This window comes from Engystomops pustulosus, chromosome 1 (assembly GCF_040894005.1).
Source record: "Engystomops pustulosus chromosome 1, aEngPut4.maternal, whole genome shotgun sequence".
NCBI classification, from domain to species: Eukaryota; Metazoa; Chordata; class Amphibia; order Anura; family Leptodactylidae; genus Engystomops; species Engystomops pustulosus.
In genome coordinates, this window is record NC_092411.1 from 194335287 (window position 1) to 194354791 (window position 19505).

Below are 19505 nucleotides of genomic sequence, written 5' to 3' on the forward strand. Positions count from 1 at the left end.
CATTTTGTCATGATTACCACCAGGTGGCAGTATGTTACAACATTATCAATATAGCATGGAGATACACAAATACATGGAAATACAAAAAAATATTTTTTTTTATTAATAAGACAATTATTAAAATACTTTAGTTTCTTCTACAAAAATAGTTTATAATGATACAAGAATAAATAGAGGAGTATCAAGAGTATACCTCAATGTATCAAGGTTTATCTACAAGACAATGCTTACAATATTGAGAACAAAACTGAGAAAACTATAGATATGCGTGAAGTTGTCGTGGGTTTAATACCTGAAGAAGTCCCCCTTATACAATATTTGTGCTGATAGGCCATTATACCCATAGATCGGACCACCGTCAATCTGATCCGACACAAGGTCACCAGTAATAAAAAATGCTTAAAGGGGTATTCTCGTCTAGGCATTCACATTCAGTTTCACTAATCTTCCATTTATAAACATTTCTTCAATTGGATGTTATTAAAAAAAAATGTTCCTGTGTGAAGATAATTTCTCATAAATGTAGTCATTCTGTCCTTTAGAAACGAGATAGCTTCCTCGGATACGACCACGTCACACTCTGGCAGCGGTGGCCAGACATGCGCTATAGAGTCCTGCCGGACCCCCAGGATTCAGTGCTCATTACCACAGGGCGGCTGTGGGTCATGTAGTAAATCCCGGACATTTCATATACAAAACCTTTTGTTTCTTTGTGCAATCCCTCCAGCAGACGTGGCCGTATCCGAGGAAGCTATCTCGTTTCTAAGGGACAAAATGACTACATTTATGAGAAATTATCTTCACACAGGAACATTTTTTTTAATAACATCTAATTGAAGAAATGTTTATACATGGCAGATTTATCAAACTGAATCTGAATGCCCAGGCGAGAATACCCCTTTAAGGGACTATTGCAAAAACATATCTGTGGAAAACTGATAACAAGAGCTTGATCTGTCACAACGCAGCAGATGGCAGTGACTTATAATGTGGTCTGTAGACTTCCATGAAGGTGCTGCATAAACTATGCTGCATGCTCCTCCATTGAAAAAACTTCTTAGGATACCTCCCAAAGTCCAGGATCAGCACAACAGTCCTCCACAAGGAATGGCGTCTGTCCAGCAGAAGTGGCCAGGCTGCTAAACCTGACAAATACCAAACCCCGGAGAAAAAGTGTCATATATTGTAAGTACATTTGTGATGAAAGTTGGGAGATCCTTGGAGGTGCTCCATTATCAATGAAAAGTAGCAATGTTTTATAGGCTCTCTGGCTGTCCCTAATGTGAGGGTTCCAGCTGTCATGTTGTTTGTCCACAAAAATAAACATATCTTTCATAATGTAGAGACAATTATATAAATTGAACTATAAATATACTCGTTTCTTCTTTATATACTGTTACGAGAATGTCTGGTCTAGTTCCTATCTCCATAATTTAACTTGAAGTGTAAAAAATACGGATTTCAAAAACCTGATAGCACCATCTACAGGTCATTTTCAGATAATGCATCCTAATAAAATGAAAGAACATTAAGTAATGTTTAATAAACTTTTTTTGCTTCTTCAACTTCTGTTTACATTACACAGCATCCCCATCAATGACAGGTCTCATTATATCAAAGTCCTGTGCTGGTAGATTAAAAAAGGACATTTACTGGTATGTATATGTTTTTTAAGTTAGAGGTGATCTGGTAAAAAAATAAAAATGTTTATATATCATGTTTTGCCAACTCTTTCCTGACATGAAGCAAGAAAACTATCCCTCTCTTCTGTGTTGTCTTCTCTTGATTTGCCTGTAAATAGCTCAGGTAATGTTTAGAATATGATTTGGACTCATTGGTACTGTAGTTAACCACAAGCTCACATAGTAGTTTCATAAGATAAAAACCTCATTACCAATTTATTACATGGATGAATAGCTGGTGATATATATGTATACAGGATATCATAAAAATGAGTACTCCCTTCTCATTTTAGGAAATATTTGATTATATCTTTTCATGGGACAACCCAGAAGATATGACACTGTAAAGGAGTCTCTGTACAGCTTGTATGAGTGTAAATTTGGTGTGCCCTGAAAATAACTCAACACACGGCCTTTTCAAGTACTGTAAATTATAATGGCCAAATTGTATCTAGTTAGCCATTTTCCTTCAAAAATGTCATGTGTGGAGTCTTAAACAAAATCTACTATCTAAATGAAGCACAATAAATCAGGGACACTTACTCATAGATCCAGGCACTATGAATGTGGTAATCTTCTAATATTTGTTATCCATGGCCACCTTCCTTCTAAAATCAACTGAAAGGTTGTTGTGGCCGTACCCAGAGCCCCTCTGTGCTGCGCTTGTCACAGTGCCTGGATCTATGAGTGTCCCTGGTTTATCATGCTTGAATTTGATGGTGGATTCGCTATAAGTGGTTACCTTTACATGGTCTCAGGTGTGCATGTGGAGCATTTGATGTTATCGTCCACCACAATTGGTCTTTCAGATGTGTATTCCTTGCATGTCCTTTTGTTGAGTGGAATATGAATGCGCTTGATGCAGAAAAAACCTGGATGACCTCCCACTGAAGTCAATAGGAAAGGGATTTTATCATGGATTTTTCCAGTGGAAAATTCCATATTCAAATCCTCCTTGTGGTTTATATATATCAGATTCAGTCATCCTTATTCAACAGGAAAACCTTCCATTACTAGTGATTACATTGATTACAATACACACAAACTGTGGGAAAGTAAATGCTTTTCTATGCTACAGAAAAGTAGCCGTCCAGGTCTAACACTAAATATATTGCTCTAATATACTGTTCATATAATACTCTCACATACTAGCTATAAGATACCATAAATTGTACTGGATATTATTACATCTACTATACATTAATAAATAAAATAGTATCCATAGATTCCCATATAGGATCGCACAGAATTTACTTAGTTGACCTCACCTTAGTGCTGCCATAATCTTGGAGTCTGCACTATTATAAGCAGACACTGGCTATTGTTCTTTAGTAGGTAATTCAACTGGACTGTGCTCTATTTATCTCTAAATAGAAGAAAACTGGAACCTCTATTGCAGATCTGACTGCAATAAGAACGTCAGGGGGGTTTAACCCCGTAAACCATTAACATTGCTATGCAGGTAACATAAAAATACTGCTACAATAGTGATAGCATAGCTGACACAAAATGAACTGTGACTGCCCCTCATTCCATGGCCCAGATTTATCAATAGTGAGGCAAACTGCACTAAGTGCACGGGTGTGTAAGGGTGCGCCAGATTACTGAATACTGGCACATGGTCTTCAAATAGCTGGTGCACCCTGTACTGCTGGGGAAGTGCGCACCATCTTTTTTTGGGTGCACCTTTAACATACAATGGGCAAGACAATTCTGTCAAGTCTTGTATTAAATGTGTTGCAAACTTTGACAGAGCGCAAAAACGCCTCTTAAGGTGCCCATTCTTTCTGTCTAGTTGGCACAGTGCAGCCTTGACACAAAACTATTGACTACTAATAACTATTAGACAATTATTAAATACATGTGCAAGCTCCAAAGACGTTCTTTCTACCTTCTCCAGGTTATCTAAAGCTCAAGCTGTGTGCTAGATAGACATTCACAGTTAGTGAGAACCACTAAATTGTCCTGTGTTTATACAATCAAAGTATATCTATCTATATATCAATATATATAGTATATACATCAACAGCCACATGTACATAGCAAGTGCATACTTTTCTGAATAGTACTAGTTCTAGAACTGAATATATTGACTATGTTGGTCATATTATAACTGGAAGTTATCAAAATATATTTTTTTATATACACATTTCCTTCATGAGTCTCCAATAGTCCTCTCGCATCCAGGTATGGATAAGTTAAATGTAGGTGATATCTTCTAGTCCCCTTTCTAATCAAAGTACTTGCCATAGTCCATAGACATCACTATATACTATAGATGTGTGGTCTTGGGAATACTGCACCAGAACACTACAGATTGGTGCTGTATGCTTTCAATGTGCCATCTACTTCGTCATTACCCAATGATGCAGCTTATTTTTCTTCATAACAGCAGCATGAAACCTGCCTGCAGGTATTGTAGCTTCATTGTAACCTGTGTGAACATAGCAAAATAGTAATTAGCTGCAAACTTTAAGACTCAATTTATTATCAGGCATATTCTCATCATCTCATTATATGCAGGTAAATAGGATTATATGATTTAGGGATCAGGAGTGTAATACTCATTTTTATCAGGGGGCACAACAACCTTGTGGTTGCCTTAGAAGGGACAAATGTTATTTTAATACTGTATAAATGTACCTACTCCTTAACAGTTAGGCGAGTTGTTACATTACCTTTGGATATGGGATGGACCCTCACTTCATCTTAAAATAATTGAAGCTAGAGGAAACTCTGGGACACATTTACTAAGGGCCGTGCTTGTAGTTGCAAACTACTTGCACATGCCGCTCCCGGTGGCATTTAAAAGACGACGGCGCGTGGGCTCTGCCATCTTGAATACGATTGTGGCTCCTTCCAATGTCATCGGGGGGCGGTGATCGGTTGCCATGACAGCCTCAGGTCTTCGTCAGACCCCAGGCTGCATGGTTTCTGCAGGTGGCTCTTTGTAATGAATACTGTACAAAAATACCATATACTGAAATACAGTAGTATTGCAGTATATGGTAGGGATGATCAGATCATCGAGGGTTAATGTACCCTAGAGGATCTAAAAAATTGAAAAACAAAAAGTTTAAAAAAAATTTCAAAAATAATAAAAAAAGTAAAAACCTAAAAGTTCAAATCGCCCCCCTTTCCCTAGAACTGATATAAAACCTAATAAAACCTAATGAGCAAAATGGCACAAAGATCTCAAAAGGGTAGCAACGAAAACATTGGCTCATTTAGCAAAAAAATGATACCTAACGATTCGTACACCAAAGTATGAAAAAGTTATTGCGTCAAAAGATGGCAAAAAAGATTTTTTCCTTTTCCATACACAATCCTTTAACTTTTGAAAATGTGTTAAAATGCAATAAAACCTATATAAATTTGGTATCACCGTGATAGTACCAAACCAAAGAATAAAGTTGAGGTTTTATTTGGAGTACATGGTGAAAGTCGTAAAAATTGAGCCTACAAGAACGTGACACAAATGTGGGTTTTTTTCCCGATTTTTTCATATTTGAATTTTTTTTCCAGCTTCCCAGTACATGGCATGGAATAATAAAATGTGACAGAGAAGTAAAATTTGTTAAGCACAAAATAAGCCGCTGCGTCCTTAAGGGGTTATTAAATAAATGAAATAGTAGTGGGCCAAGCACAGAGCCCTGGGGTACACCACTTATAACTGGTGATCATTATGAGTGGGAATCATTGACCACAACTCTCTAGATACGATCCTTCAGCCAGTTTTCAGTCTTCAAACCAATTGCAAATGATTCCTGCCAAACCAATAGATCTTATTTTACCCAGCAGGCGTCTATTAGGGATAGTGTCAAATACCTTTGTAGAGTCCAAGAACACAAAATCCAAAACAGTTCCTCTGTCCAGAGATTAGCTCACCTCTTCATAAATGCAAATCAGGTTAGTCTGACTACTCCTATCCTTAGTAAACCCATTCTGGCTGTCACTTATTATACTATGTGATGTCACATACTCCTGTATGTAGTCTTTTACTAACCCTTCCAATATTTTCACCACAATTGAAGTTAAGCTTACAGGCCTGTAATTGCCTGGCAAAGTTCTAGAGCCCTTTTTGTATATTGGCACCACATTTGCCTTGCACCAGTCACTTGGCACGGTACCAGACATTACGGAATCCCTGAAGATTTTAGACAGCAATAACAGAACTGAGTTCTTTAAGAACACTGGGGTGTAACCCATCTGGTCCAGGAGCCTTGTACACATTGATTTTATTGAGCTTAGATTGGATCATATCTATATTTAACCAGTCTAGTATATTACAGTATCTCCGCTTTCTCTTGGTCCCCAGTCACCGATGCCCCATTTTCAGAATAAAGGGGTCCAATCTGCCCTGACCCATTTTTTTTCTCATTGATATACTTAAAAAAAATTTATTTGGATTTCTGATGTTATCTTAGTAAGCATCTTGTAATTATTGAAGGCTTCAGGTCACCCATCAGATTTATATTTTTTGAATGCCCTCTTTTTTAGCATTTATTGCCCTGTAGCTGTAAGCTAGCCCGTCTATACTTTTTACCTATTGAAATAAATAAGTATAATGACCCAGAATAGATTTGATCCCATTTAACATTAGTATCATCACATGACAGTATTTGATCGCAGTCTATATCCTGTACTGCAGCCTTGAATATTTTTAAATTAGTCTTTTTAAAGTCAATGTTTTTGAATTTTTCCACATTTTTTTTTCTTTTTACAGTTTAGGAGGAAAATAATTATGTTATGATGACTGTTCCCAAAGGTTTCCCGGACACTAACATTTTGGACAATCTCTGCATTGTTAGAAATCACAGGGTCCAACTAAGCATCACCTCTTGTAGGATCTTCTACAAGCTGCACCATAAAGTTATCCTGCAGAAAGTTGATAAAATGTCTCCCCTTCACAGATGAAGAAGAGCCCGGCCCATATAAATAATTATAGATTGCTGTGAATGCCGAAATGTTATTTTTTATCCCATAAAACAATTTTAATTAAAAGTGAGCAAAAAGTTGTAGAGTTGTCAGAATGGTATTAATATAAATGTTGTCTTAGCCGGCAAAAACTACACCATACCCAGTTCTTCAAAGTATGAAGTTTTAGAATTTTTTTAAATTTCATAAAAATAGAACATAAACTACATACAGTATTTTTCGGACTATAAGGCTCACCGGAGTATAAGGCGCACCATCAATAAATGCCTGCTAAAATGCCAAGGTTCATATATAAGGCACACCGGATTATGAGGCACACCTGATTATAAGGATGAATGACTAGTAGGTGGCAGACCTGTGCACAGTTCAAGGCAGCTGTTGTCTGTAAGTACGGTTCATATATAAGGTGCACTGGACTATAAGGCGCACCTTTAATTTCTGAGAAAATCAAAGGATTTTTTGTGCGCCTTATAGTCCGAAAAATATGGTAAATGAGGTATCTCTGTGATTGTGCTGATGCAAAGAATAAAGAGATGTGTTAATACGACTGTACAGTGAAAGCAGTAAAAACAAAGCCCATAAATGGTACATTAAAGGGGTTATGCCACGAAACTATTTACTACAAAAAGCTGTCAAAGAGGTTAAAATATTTCAAAAATCTATTTGTATTGGTTACCTGGAAGTAAAAATACCTTTCTATTTGTTATTATGATGCTTGTTCAGCCTCTATTCTGCTCCACACAGAAGCAGATGTGGGAGGGGCCTAGGGATCAGCCTTCAGAGTCTCCTTCCACCTGCTGTGCTCAAATAGTCCCTGCATTTACTGATCCCCAGCACAGCAGGAATCTGCTATCGGTCCTGTGTGTCACCTACCAAAGCCCTGACACTGCTTCCTCTCCTTTTAATCATTGTCAATATATACTTGAATAAGAAAATACATGACAAATTAGGGGGCATTCCGGTGCTCAGTCTGACCGTGCGCCAGATTTAACATGCAAAGTCCAATAGAAATGTGTCACACGCCCCACTTTACTGTCCGCCTGACGACCATGATGCTGTGAGAATACATTGTTTTGCTCTACTTGTATGCATTGATTATACAAAATTAGGTGCAATAACATGGACCTTTTCTTTTTTGAATCAAATCTTTTTTTATTGGTTTTTTAAAAACATTTTATACATAACCACAACTTCCCACTTTACCTTCCCACCCTCTAACACAGATACCCTCCCCCCAACCCATACCCTTTCCGGTGCAATTGCATAGTAATAATGGCATTACAGGAGTTCAGTGAAAAATGGATACACAGCTAATAAATATACAGCATTTAGCAATTACAAAATATCATATTATTAACAGTACACATGTTCTACATGAATGCTGATAGGGGATGACGCCTCAAGTGTATTGAGGGGAGTCCCGGCGTATCCAGCCAGGGGCCCCAAATGCGTTCGAATTTTGTATTTGCTTTACGTTTACAATAAACAGACTTTTCCAACCGTATAATGTTGTTCAGTTTTTTAACATATGCCTCCAACCTTGGTGCACGGGGACGAAGCCAATACATAGCAATAAGCTTCCTTGCTTGATACAGCATTCTACTGATACCTACAGTTACTCCATCCTCCAATTCATCCTGTCCCAACAGACCTAGCAGGCAAACCATCGGGGATGCCGTCAGTGTCACTCCATAGACTTTAGTAATCAGCCTTAATACTTCTCCCCAAAATCTTTTGAGTTTTCTACAATCCCACAGCATATGAAGTATGTGGGCGTCCTCCATACCGCATCTGGGACACAAGTCCACTTCACGCAAACCAACCCTGCATAGCCAGTGAGGAGTACGGTATACCCTGTGCAGTAAATATAATTGAGAGAGCCGGTGAGCCTCACATAGAGATAACGAGGGAACGATGGAAAGTGCCTCAGTCCACTGATCATCTGACAAAGGTCCTACATCTTCTTCCCATTTTTCCCTGATGGTAAGGGGATTCTGTGCATGTTGGGCCTCCAACAGCGTACTATACACCCTAGATATATATCCTTTTGTGCCATCTGCAACCAGTATATCCTCAGTCAGCTCGTGCGTTACTATATGTATGGTCTCAGCCCTATTTTGAGTTTCTAAGGCATGCCTTAGCTGCAGGTACTGATAAAAGGAATCGTGTGTAAGATGAAATTCCTCCCTCAATTGATCAAAACTTTTGAGAGCACCCTCCAGGTACAGCTGATGTATCCCGTGTATACCTTTAATCTCCCACCTCTGGAAGCCCTCTAGTTGTGCTACTTCTTGCAGATCAGGGTTTTGCCACAGTGGTGTGAACCGCGTAAAACCGTTCATTCTGAGTATACTCTTAATTTTCTGCCATAATTTACGTATCAGTGTCACAGTGTGTATACGGTCGGGTGGTCTACCCTGTGCTCCCAGTTCTAGCAAGTATAACGGAGGTCTACCACCGCCATGGTATCTCAGTAGTTTTTCAGAAGAGGATCTAGCATTTGTTAGACTCCAGCCTTTCAGGTGTTGAAGTTGCGCCGCTAAGAAATACAACCACGGATTTGGGACCGCTAACCCCCCTTGGTCTTTAGCTCTTTGTAGGGTTTCTAAACGAATCCTGGCCGATTTCTTACCCCAAATAAGCGTTCTGAATAATCTTTGTATTTTATTAAAGATTCCAGTTGGAATCCACACAGGGGAGTTGTGGAGAGAATATAGAAATTGAGGCATAAGCACCATTTTACATAAATTAGTCCGTCCTATTGCAGATAGGGGGAGGCGACACCACGTATCTACCTTGGATGCCGCTCTCACAAGCAGAGGGTCTATATTAAGTGTTACATATTCTGACACCCTAGGCGAGATCCAGATGCCTAGGTATTTAAAAGTAACGACCGATTGGATTTGGTGCAAATCTAGGTTGGGTGGGATGGGATCTAATGGCATCAGTACCGACTTGTGCCAATTTATTGTTAGACCAGAGTAGCGGCCAAAATCATTCAGCAGAGCCATGATTGGGCCCAGAGAGCGCTCCACATCTCCTACAAACAGCAGCATATCATCTGCGTAGAGGGCGATGCGTTCCTCCAGTGTTCCATAGCTAAATCCCTGTAAGTCTGGAGAAGACCTTATAAGGCAGGCTAGGGGCTCTATAGCCAGGGCAAATAGGAATGGGGATAGTGGGCACCCCTGTCTAGTACCCCTGTGAAGTGCAAAAGACTCAGACAAAAGCCCATTTGCTCTTATTTGTGCTCTGGGTGAGCCATATAACATCTGCACCCATTTAATATACTTGGGTCCAAATCCCATTTTCCTCATGATCGCCCATAAGAAAGGCCATTCAACACTGTCAAATGCCTTGGCGGCATCCAGCGATAAAATTGCTCTGCTCCCTTCTCCCTCTTGCTGTAACTGTAGGTTTAAAAATAATCTCCTAAGATTAATAGATGTTGACTTGCCTGGCATAAAACCAGTCTGATCTCCATGAATCAGTGTCAGTATTACCTTGACCAACATGGACCTTTTCAGTTGTTTTTATGACTTTTACTAATAAACTTTTGTATTTTTGTATGTTACTTTGGGGCCGTTAATTGCATCTCTTTCTGTGTATTTTGTAAGGAATTGCAACTAATTCACTAGATAGATAGATGGATGGATAGACATTAGATAGATAGATAGATAGATAGATAGATTACAGGTGATAGATAAATAGATATGAGATAGATAGATATGAGATAGATAGATAGATGACAGGTGATAGATAGATAGATAGATAGATAGATGACAGGTGATGGATAAATAGATAGATATGAGATAGATAGATATGAGATAGATAGATAGATAGATAGATAGATAGATAGATAGATAGATAGATAGATGAAAGGTGATAGATAGATGACAGGTGATGGATAAACAGATAGATATGAGATAGATAGATATGAGAGAGAGAGATAGATAGATGACAGGTGATGGATAGATAGAAGATATATTTGAGATAGATAGAAGATAGATGATTAATAGATAGATAGATAGATATGAGATAGATAGATAGATAGATGGATGACAGGTGATACATAGATAGAAGATAGATAGATATGAGATAGATAGATAGATAGATGACAGGTGATAGATAATAGGACTTTGATAGATAAATAGGTGACACCTTCTCACATGTTGCTGATCTTTAGCTACTTCCCTGCTAGTCAGGGACAGGGGCCCCTTTGCAGGACAGCAGGGTAGCATGGAGGGACAGTGAATGGTGGAGAGTACAGGAGGAGGACTGCAGGAGAGCAGTGTAGCATGGAGGGACAGTGAATGGTGGAGAGTACAGGAGGAGGACTGCAGGAGAGCAGTTTAGCATGGAGGGACAGTGAATGGTGGAGAGTACAGGAGGAGGACTGCAGGAGAGCAGTGTAGTATAGGGGTACAGTGAATGGTGGAGAGTACAGGAGGAGGACTGCATCAGGAGAGGTCAGAGCTCAGCCTGTTACTTGTGTTATCTCTGCAGCCTCCTGTGTGACCTGACTAATGGTGGAGGGAGGAAGGGCTGCTACATTGCTATGATACATGTTAGGGGAGGACTCCTCTGAGCAGCAGATGTCATGTCTGGCTGCAGTTACCTTGTATCTGCTTCTGGAAGCTCCTGTGGAGCTGGTAAGCAGTGGACATCACAGCACAATCTCTGCCCTTCCTCCTCTCTCACCTCCTATTGGCTGCAGTGTGTCAGCTGATCTCTCATTGTGAAGAGGAGCTGTGAGCCTGTGGAGTGATCTGTAGTGCAGAGCAGCTGGGGGAATCCCTGTGTGCAGACTCGGCCAGATCAGCTGTTGCTCAGGACGGGACACAGCTACCACTAGAGGGCGCCAGCTACCAGAACAAAAGGAGTTATCTCAGTAAGCCTGCAGATTTTGTAAAAAGTGTAAATGGTGAAAGTACTTGTCACAATTCATTGGACCCAATTACAGCCATTTGCTATGGTGACACAACCCCTTTAAGGAAACTGCATTTTTCTTTTGCTAAATCCACCACATTTGGATTATTTTCCCAGTACATGGCAGAGAATATTAAATTGCTATTAGGTGCTATTAGAAACAACAATTTGTTCCACAATTACCACCTTGTAAAGGGGAAAATAAGAAAGATATGGTTTGTGGAAAGAGGGAAGAACTGAAACATAAAAAACATTGAAAACCCTGGTTAAAGGATGCAGCAATTTTTCATTTTACTTTTGTTGTATGGGGAAGGGAGGGTGATGGTTTAACTACTGTATGTTATATGATGATGTTTTGTATGTGTTGAGACCTGAAATATGTAGGTTTTATTACATGTAGAATAAATATTATCTTATTTAAAAGAAAAGAAACTGCAGATTATGCTGACGTAATGGGCAAACACTTTCTTACAGTGCTGTATATAGGTAGTAGATCATTGTAGAAGTGCCTCAAATGAAATGTAGAAAAAAATTATTTTAAATAATCTACAATTGTTCATTGAGGAGATGGAAGGATAGATGAAGACAGTTCAATTACCTTTAGGCAAAATGCGTTTCTTCCATTTTTCCTGTGAGATCATGACTGAGGCTTTCCATCTCCTTTCCTTTCATTTTTCGTTTTCGTGCTTTCCTGTAGTGACTGTTAGGTCGTAATATAATATACATAATATTAAATGCAGTTCCTAACACAATGCATCATTCTTATAATATTTACATTGACCGTGGTCTTTAAATTGGTTTTACTTGCCAAAAATATTTATGACCTTCCCATTGGATTAATAGTTAAATGGTAATGGTGTCATTGTTTTCCCTCCCCCCACTTGCTCTTCATGCGACAGTCCACCACAGAAGAATATACATGGTATATGTATTGGCCGCCCATCCGCACTGCAGTTCACATTTACTTCCCTTCAGTTTTGGGCAGGAAACACCCTTTAATTTAGTTATAGGACAGCGTTTTAGTAATTTTAAACAGGTTTTGCACTCAGCAATCTCTGTCAGCTCCATAAAGATGAATGGAGCAGGGCAGACATGCACAGCTGTCTGCTTCATTCATCTCGGGGGAAAATGAGGAGTCCGACGAATGAACTTGGGACCCCACCAAACCCCCCGTTATCGTAATCTGTGGGGGTCTAATCACTGAGACCCCTACTTACTCAAAAGTTAGGTCCTATCCTGTGGATAGGACCTAACTTGTTTGGTGGGAAAACTCCTTTACCAAAACATTTAAAGTGGAATATTTATGATGTTTTTACCTTTTACTTACAGTGGTTTGTTTTTGATTAAGAATTTCAACCTCTTATGAAATCAATCCATTATAAGTTAACAAATCCACAGAAAGGCTGCAAATCACAAAACAACCACTGGGTGGCTGCACAAACATGCATATACATAAATATGGTATAGATAGGAGATCCCTTTTCACTTTCTGTAACATCATTGTGATAGAAATCTTAGTATGAAAAGTTGCTCTTTTTGTGACACACATATATATTTCTATGCCACAGGAAATGTAAAAAAGGACACATCATTTAAGATCTGAAATGGGGTGGCTGTGAGTGCATGCAATAGTCATCTTTTTTTCATAATTTGATGTAAGAAAAGAATTGTGTGACAGTTGGATGGAAAAGTCATACTATTTAGGTTGCTACACCCTAGTTAAAAAAAAAAATACTAAATGCTGTAAACTTTATATGACTTGTGTAGTTGGATACATAGTTTAGACTCTATAAGAAGGACTAGAAACTATCATATATAGATAAATGTCACGTATTCACAATTTCTGTTTCATTCCAGAACCCCTTCATATTATGATTATGCTGTATAATATCTTACTGGGAGCAAAGGCATATAAAAATGATGACAATTATGAGTGCCACCATTGCAATGATCAGGCCAATCACCACAAGCTGCCCCCTGTCTTCTTTCAAGTAAAATAGGTCCAGTCTTTCACATCTTGACCCAGTATAGCCTTGTTCACATCTAGAAGAGATAGAAGAGAAGTAACTGTTATTATTTCTACTGAAACAGACATTCTATTCCAAACCATGCTCTTAATACACGGCTGTTTGGGGGCCTGTGGTCTGGTCGCAAAATTTGTGGCCAGATTACGCCACCCATAGACTTCTATGTCTACTGTGATAAGCACAGGATAAGTCACCACATCACAACATGTTCTATATTTCGTCAGATTTGCAGCACGGCCGCTCGTCTTCCTAAGGAGGGAGGAACGCTCTGCCCCCTGTGCATGCCCTTGATCCAACCTGGACAAGCAATCGGCTGTGTGAATGTGGCCTTAAATTGCTTGCTCCAAATTGCAGATGGATAGATCTATTCCAAGACTTGTGTCCTTCCTTCTTTGCACAGTGACCTACATCTCTAAAGATATTCGGGGTCATTTACTAAGGGCCCGATTTGCGTTTACCCGGCGTGTTACCCGAATATTTCCGATTTGGGCCGATTTTCCCTGAATTGCCCCGGGTTTTTGGTGCAATTGGATTGTGGCACATCGGTGCCGGCGTGCACGCGATGGAAATCGGGGGCGTGGTCGAACGAAAAGCCGATTCGGAGAAACCGCCGCATTAAAAAAAAAACACGCGCTTACCTTCACTCGGCCCAGCATGGTGAACTCCAGTGCATTGAGCGCAGCAGCGACACCTGGTGGACGTCAGGGGAACTGCCTTAGTGAATCGCCGGAAGACCCGAATCCACCGGATTCGCCCCGCTGGATCAGGAATGGACCGGGTAAGTAAATCTACCCCATTCTGTCACATTCAATCATCAGGTTATACCAAATGTTATCTTGACTGGACTGGTTCACGGTGGGCTACTCTTATTGATGAGGATAAATTTGGCTTGGGGTAGTTTAAGTCTTTATGGACAAGTGGCTTAATATCCCAAATTGCCATATTTTATCAACTTCTGAAGCCACAAAAAAATACTTACCTGCTGTGCTGTAAAATAGCTGGGGAAGTGCACGTGCACCTCAGTTTCTGCAACTGGTGCCCACTAATTACACATGGACATGCCCAGAAACACTCCTTTCGCCTTTCTACTCAAAGTGCTCTTTAGGGTTATTCTTCCTTCCCCTTTGGTTGGAGATTTTGTATCTATTATTTGATGCAGATTTTTCAGAAGTTTTTTGTTCCAAAGAAAGAAGTGTTTTTAAAGGGAAAAGAAAATTTTAAAGAATTTAAAAAGACTTACACTTTTCCATATTGCTTAATCCACTTCTGATTTTGGAAATAATGCAGCAAAACAGGCAACATAGACCTCATTTGTCTCTCTAGCCTTTTGGCAATGTTGAGTGGCAATCATTTAGCAGACAGATGCTCCGCCCAGATATTGCAATCAACAGGAGGACAATGGCTTGTTTTCTTGCTTCAGGCTCTAGACATATCTATCAAACTGCTCTGATTTCATCAGTATAAACAACAACGAGGTCAAGTTGGAATAAGGTTTAGTTACTATTAATGATACTATACAAAGGATTAAGGCCCCATGCACACAACCATACATGGTGGCTATATTCTAGCTGTACGACTGGCATCAGGCCGCCGTAGGAGTGCATTATACATAAAACACGGTACGGTGTGCAGACACGCGTGTCACAGTATAATGCCGTCGAAGGAAACAAGATGAAGCATGCTCTATATTTTGCCGTAAAAACGACCCAACTGCATGCTTTCCCATGGAGAGGAAAGGGGTGGGCAGCACTACCCAAGAGCGCTCTACCCAAGAGTGATTTAAACTTTTATTAATTTTTTTATTTTTTTTATTCTTTTATATTTGAAAAAAAATGTTTTACCATTATTTTAGACCCTCCAGGGTACTTTAACCCTGCAGCACCAACCCATGAAATAGTTTGACCATGCCACTTAACAGGCTAACTGCCGTGAACAGGGCCCGCACCGATCTACCACGAACAACAGCAAAGTAAATTATAATGATACAAAAGAAATGGACAGCAGATTTTGTGTATTCCCTTAAAAACAACTTGTTCTTTATTTAGTGCCAATAATAACAGCAAAAACTGTTTCCAATTATAATGGATCCTTAGCCATACAATGGCTATATATAACAATTAGGGCTCGGTTACATTTAACAATTGTTAAAGGACTTTTTCAAATTTTTTAGTTTTTTTGGGGATTAAAGTTTCAAAAAGTTGGAGAAAAATGTTTCTTTCCTATAGTTTATTTTTTTTTTTACATGAACTAAAAATGACCATTATAAATTAATTACCTAGTGTGTGGTGCTCGTTTTGTTAATATGTATAGTGTCACAGGTGCTCCCGCGAACCATATTGCGGGTCGCGGGCTCACCTGTGCCCCTCTTGCCCACCAGTGCAGTGCCAGCGCCACTCACCTGTCCCTGTGCCTGTTCCGGCGGCTGTGTGCGTGCGTCCCCAACTCTTAGGGCGAGCACGCTTTGGCTCATAAAGATTTAAAGGCCTAGCGCACTGCTGATTGGTGCTGTCCTTTTCAAGATATAATTAAAAGCCGGCCTCTCCCAGCATTCCCTGCTGGATCTTCGTGCTCTATGCCGTTGAGAAAGCTTGTGTCCCTGCCTTGTGCTTGTTTATCGATTTCCCGTTCTGACCCCGGTTCCGCGTTAGACTTTGATCCTGTTCCGCCTCTTGCCTGTCCATGACTACGATTCTGCCTGACGCTTCGGCTGCCACCGCGGACAAATTCTCACCTGTGGAACGATCTGTTGGTACCACGCCGCAGCAAGTCCAACCCGCTTTGTGGCAGGCACTGGTGAAAACCGTGTGCCACTTAGATTCTGGTCCCAGGCGTCGGCTTAGGACATGGTCTACGGTAGTACAGTTGGTCCACTACCTCTGGAGCCTGACATATAGTGGCACATTTACTTACCTGCTCCTGTCGTGATCCCGCAGTGCGTTGTCCGACGAGGATTCGGGTCTGCCGCGATTCACTAAGGTCGTGCACCCGAGTTCCTGCATCCATCGCTTCTGCGCCGAGGTCCGCCGGAGTCGACCTGCCACCTGCTTCGGTCACACCCCCGGATTTCTGTCGCGTGCAATCGTCTGGAAACCCGTACTAAATGAGCCCCATAGTCACTAATAAACAGGGATACTATGACATTGTTTTCTCTGGGGTAGATAAGGATTTTTATTATTTTATTGGAAAATATTTATTTATCAATATTTATTAACATTTTGTGTGTTTTTTTACTTTATATGTCCCCATGTGGTCATAAAAGACTCCTGGGGGACATTTATTTTACTTTACACGCATCTATAAGAGCCCCAGTTATAGAAGAACACTATCCATTGCACTGGAAAATGTATAGAGCAGAGTTGTATTGGGTCGGATTAGACTTAGCAGCTCTGATTACCCCTTGTAGACCTGTTGATCACATGACTGCAAGATCTTTAGAGGCAGCAGCAGTGCTGGTGGAGAAGGCAGAAGTGTCAATAAACTATTAGGCAAGCTGCACACCACAGTACTCAGTCCGTTGAAAGGTAACTGTGTGCTGGTCGGATTCCATGGACAGAGCACAGTGCACAGTACACCCAATTGTCTCTGTTCTGTGCTGTACAGTACAGAATGACAATAGTTAAGTTACACCAAATGCTGAGCCTATATTACTTAAACAAGTGGCCCCAAAAGACAGAAGTGAATAAAAGTTATAATTCTAGAAAGGTATTGACAAATAAAAAGGAAAAACTAAAAGTTGGCTGTCAGCTTTTAGAACCAACATTAAATCTGCCCACATGTTGTGCGTAGAAGTCTAAGTCAGCTGCCATACCAGACGCAACTAATGGACTGGTGTGGTTCTATTTCTGGAAGATAGCATCCATAATTTTCTAATACAAGCAAAATATCAGCTTATGTTAGCAATCATCATGCAGTAAGTAACATTTGAAATTGCCACAAACGTATACAATATCTGGACTAAAACTAGGTATGCTTTTATAAAGCTCTGTGCTAAGCTTAATCTTATAAATGAATCTTTAGAAAGAAAAAGCCTACTTACATACAGGCAGGCTCTTTCAAAACCGTTACAAAACGGCACTTTCCCTTTACACAGTAATGTCTATATGACTTTGGACACCTGGAAAAATGGCCCCTCCATTTTGCTGGCACAGAAATTCCTGCAAGTAAGATTGATGAGACATTAGAGTCTGAACGTAATCCATCAGGTAGTTCCACCACTGGCCACTGACATATCATATATCCATAAAGAGATAAAGAGTGCAAGGAAATGAAAAAAGCTAGAAATGTAGTCTTGTGGGCACCTAGTTAAGGGCACTGATGGTGAAGAAGGCACTGTTTGGAGGTACTGTAGATGCAATGTATGCAATCCCTGGCTAGTACCGTATTTGGAAAGACGTGTTGAATCTTTAGGCAACTATTGAGGGAGGGCAGAATAAAACATGGTATTCTCCTTCTTATTTATAAAGACCATGAGAAGCAGCAGAGTTTAATATTATGAAGGAAAATGCCTATGCCTTTATATTTTCAGAAAACTCCTTAGAGATTCCTTATGATTTACACATAAATTATAACAATTAACATAAGACTTTACATATTATGTATGGAGAAATGTATGAAGAACAACATATTGTATATGCACAAATATGTGTACTGTGACCAAAACATTCTCTCTCTCTCTGCTGATCCTTCCTTGTATTTGAATGAGGGATATAAGCATGATGTCAATTTTCTTAGGATTTGTTCCTTTCTATAATGTGCAGACATGTGAGTCACGGAATAATTCACTTCATCGTAATTCTAGTTTCTGTTCCCTTGGCAGGTCTTCTTCTCTTCGTGTAGCACAATTGTATTGTATAAAACCAGTGGGACAATTGTAGTAGTCACTGGGGTTTTATACAATACAATTATGCTACATAAAGGTTCCACACACCTTTTAGAACACGTAAAACAGAAAAAAAAGGTGAATACATAGGGAGTTCAGACTACAGTGATCTTGCATGGCTGTTACACACTGGACCAAGCTGCCTGCAGTCTATTGTATAGTCAGCATCTTTGCAAAGAGCATATCAACAGGGGTCATATTGTGGATAGGGCATTAATATGTTTTGGCTGTAAAACTCCTTTAAAGTGATATCCCAGTTTTAGCAAATATATAATAAGTTAAATAATATTCACATTGATATACACATCTTGTTACAGTACATAACATTAAAGCTGTGTAATGTAACAATCTATGCACCTAGTTGTGTCTATCACATGACCAGTACAGCAATGTAACTACTAATAGTAACAGCTAAATTACAATTATAAAATATACAGTTCCGACTTACATACAAATTCAACTTAAGAACAAACCTACAGACCGTATCTTGTACGTAACCCGGGGACTGCCTGTACTTATAATATTACTACCAGGGTATAAAGTTCTGTGGGAAGTACCAGTCTGGATATCAATGGGCACACTCTCTACTAAATGTATTCTATTAAGTTCTTGCTTGGCAGCTTTATAATCTCCATTGTTGGCATTATATCAAATGATGAGTCACAGGGAAATCCCTGTATAAAAAAAATAACTATAATTCTTACAGACTTGTTTGGGTTTCACTAAGTCTTAAGTATATTCCAATAGTTAATATTTCCATCAACTCACTTTGTCTCCATCGAGAGAATATACAGATTTACAATTATTATATTATTTCTGCATTTTATTTATAATTCTATTTAACAACTAGCAGCGAAAATGGCAGATCTAATGTTACACAGGAAATTAGCTTAAAGGGGTTGGCCACTCATAACTAAGTTAAGGGGAAAGTTTAAAAGGAAAATCAACATGCTAGAGGCTGATGACAGGTTCCCTTAAGGGGTCACCCATATTATACATCTGCACACTCCGCCAACCACTGATATGGGAGTGGTTATGAAGGAGGGGGCA

The 19505-nt window shown here is 39.6% G+C and overlaps 1 protein-coding gene across 1 annotated transcript in view; it reads right to left on the reverse strand.

The window, feature by feature from the left end:
* Positions 1-828: 828 nt before the first annotated feature.
* Positions 829-19505, reverse strand: part of BTC (betacellulin) — a 37215-nt gene continuing 18538 nt past the window's right edge. The window contains exons 3-6 of the mRNA XM_072117149.1: positions 17613-17730; positions 13446-13592; positions 12148-12249; positions 829-4116 (exon numbers count right to left, since the gene is read on the reverse strand). Of these exons, the coding sequence (XP_071973250.1) occupies positions 12150-12249; positions 13446-13592; positions 17613-17730 (365 nt within the window). The 3' untranslated portion in view covers positions 829-4116; positions 12148-12149. The remainder of the gene's footprint in view (positions 4117-12147; positions 12250-13445; positions 13593-17612; positions 17731-19505) is intronic.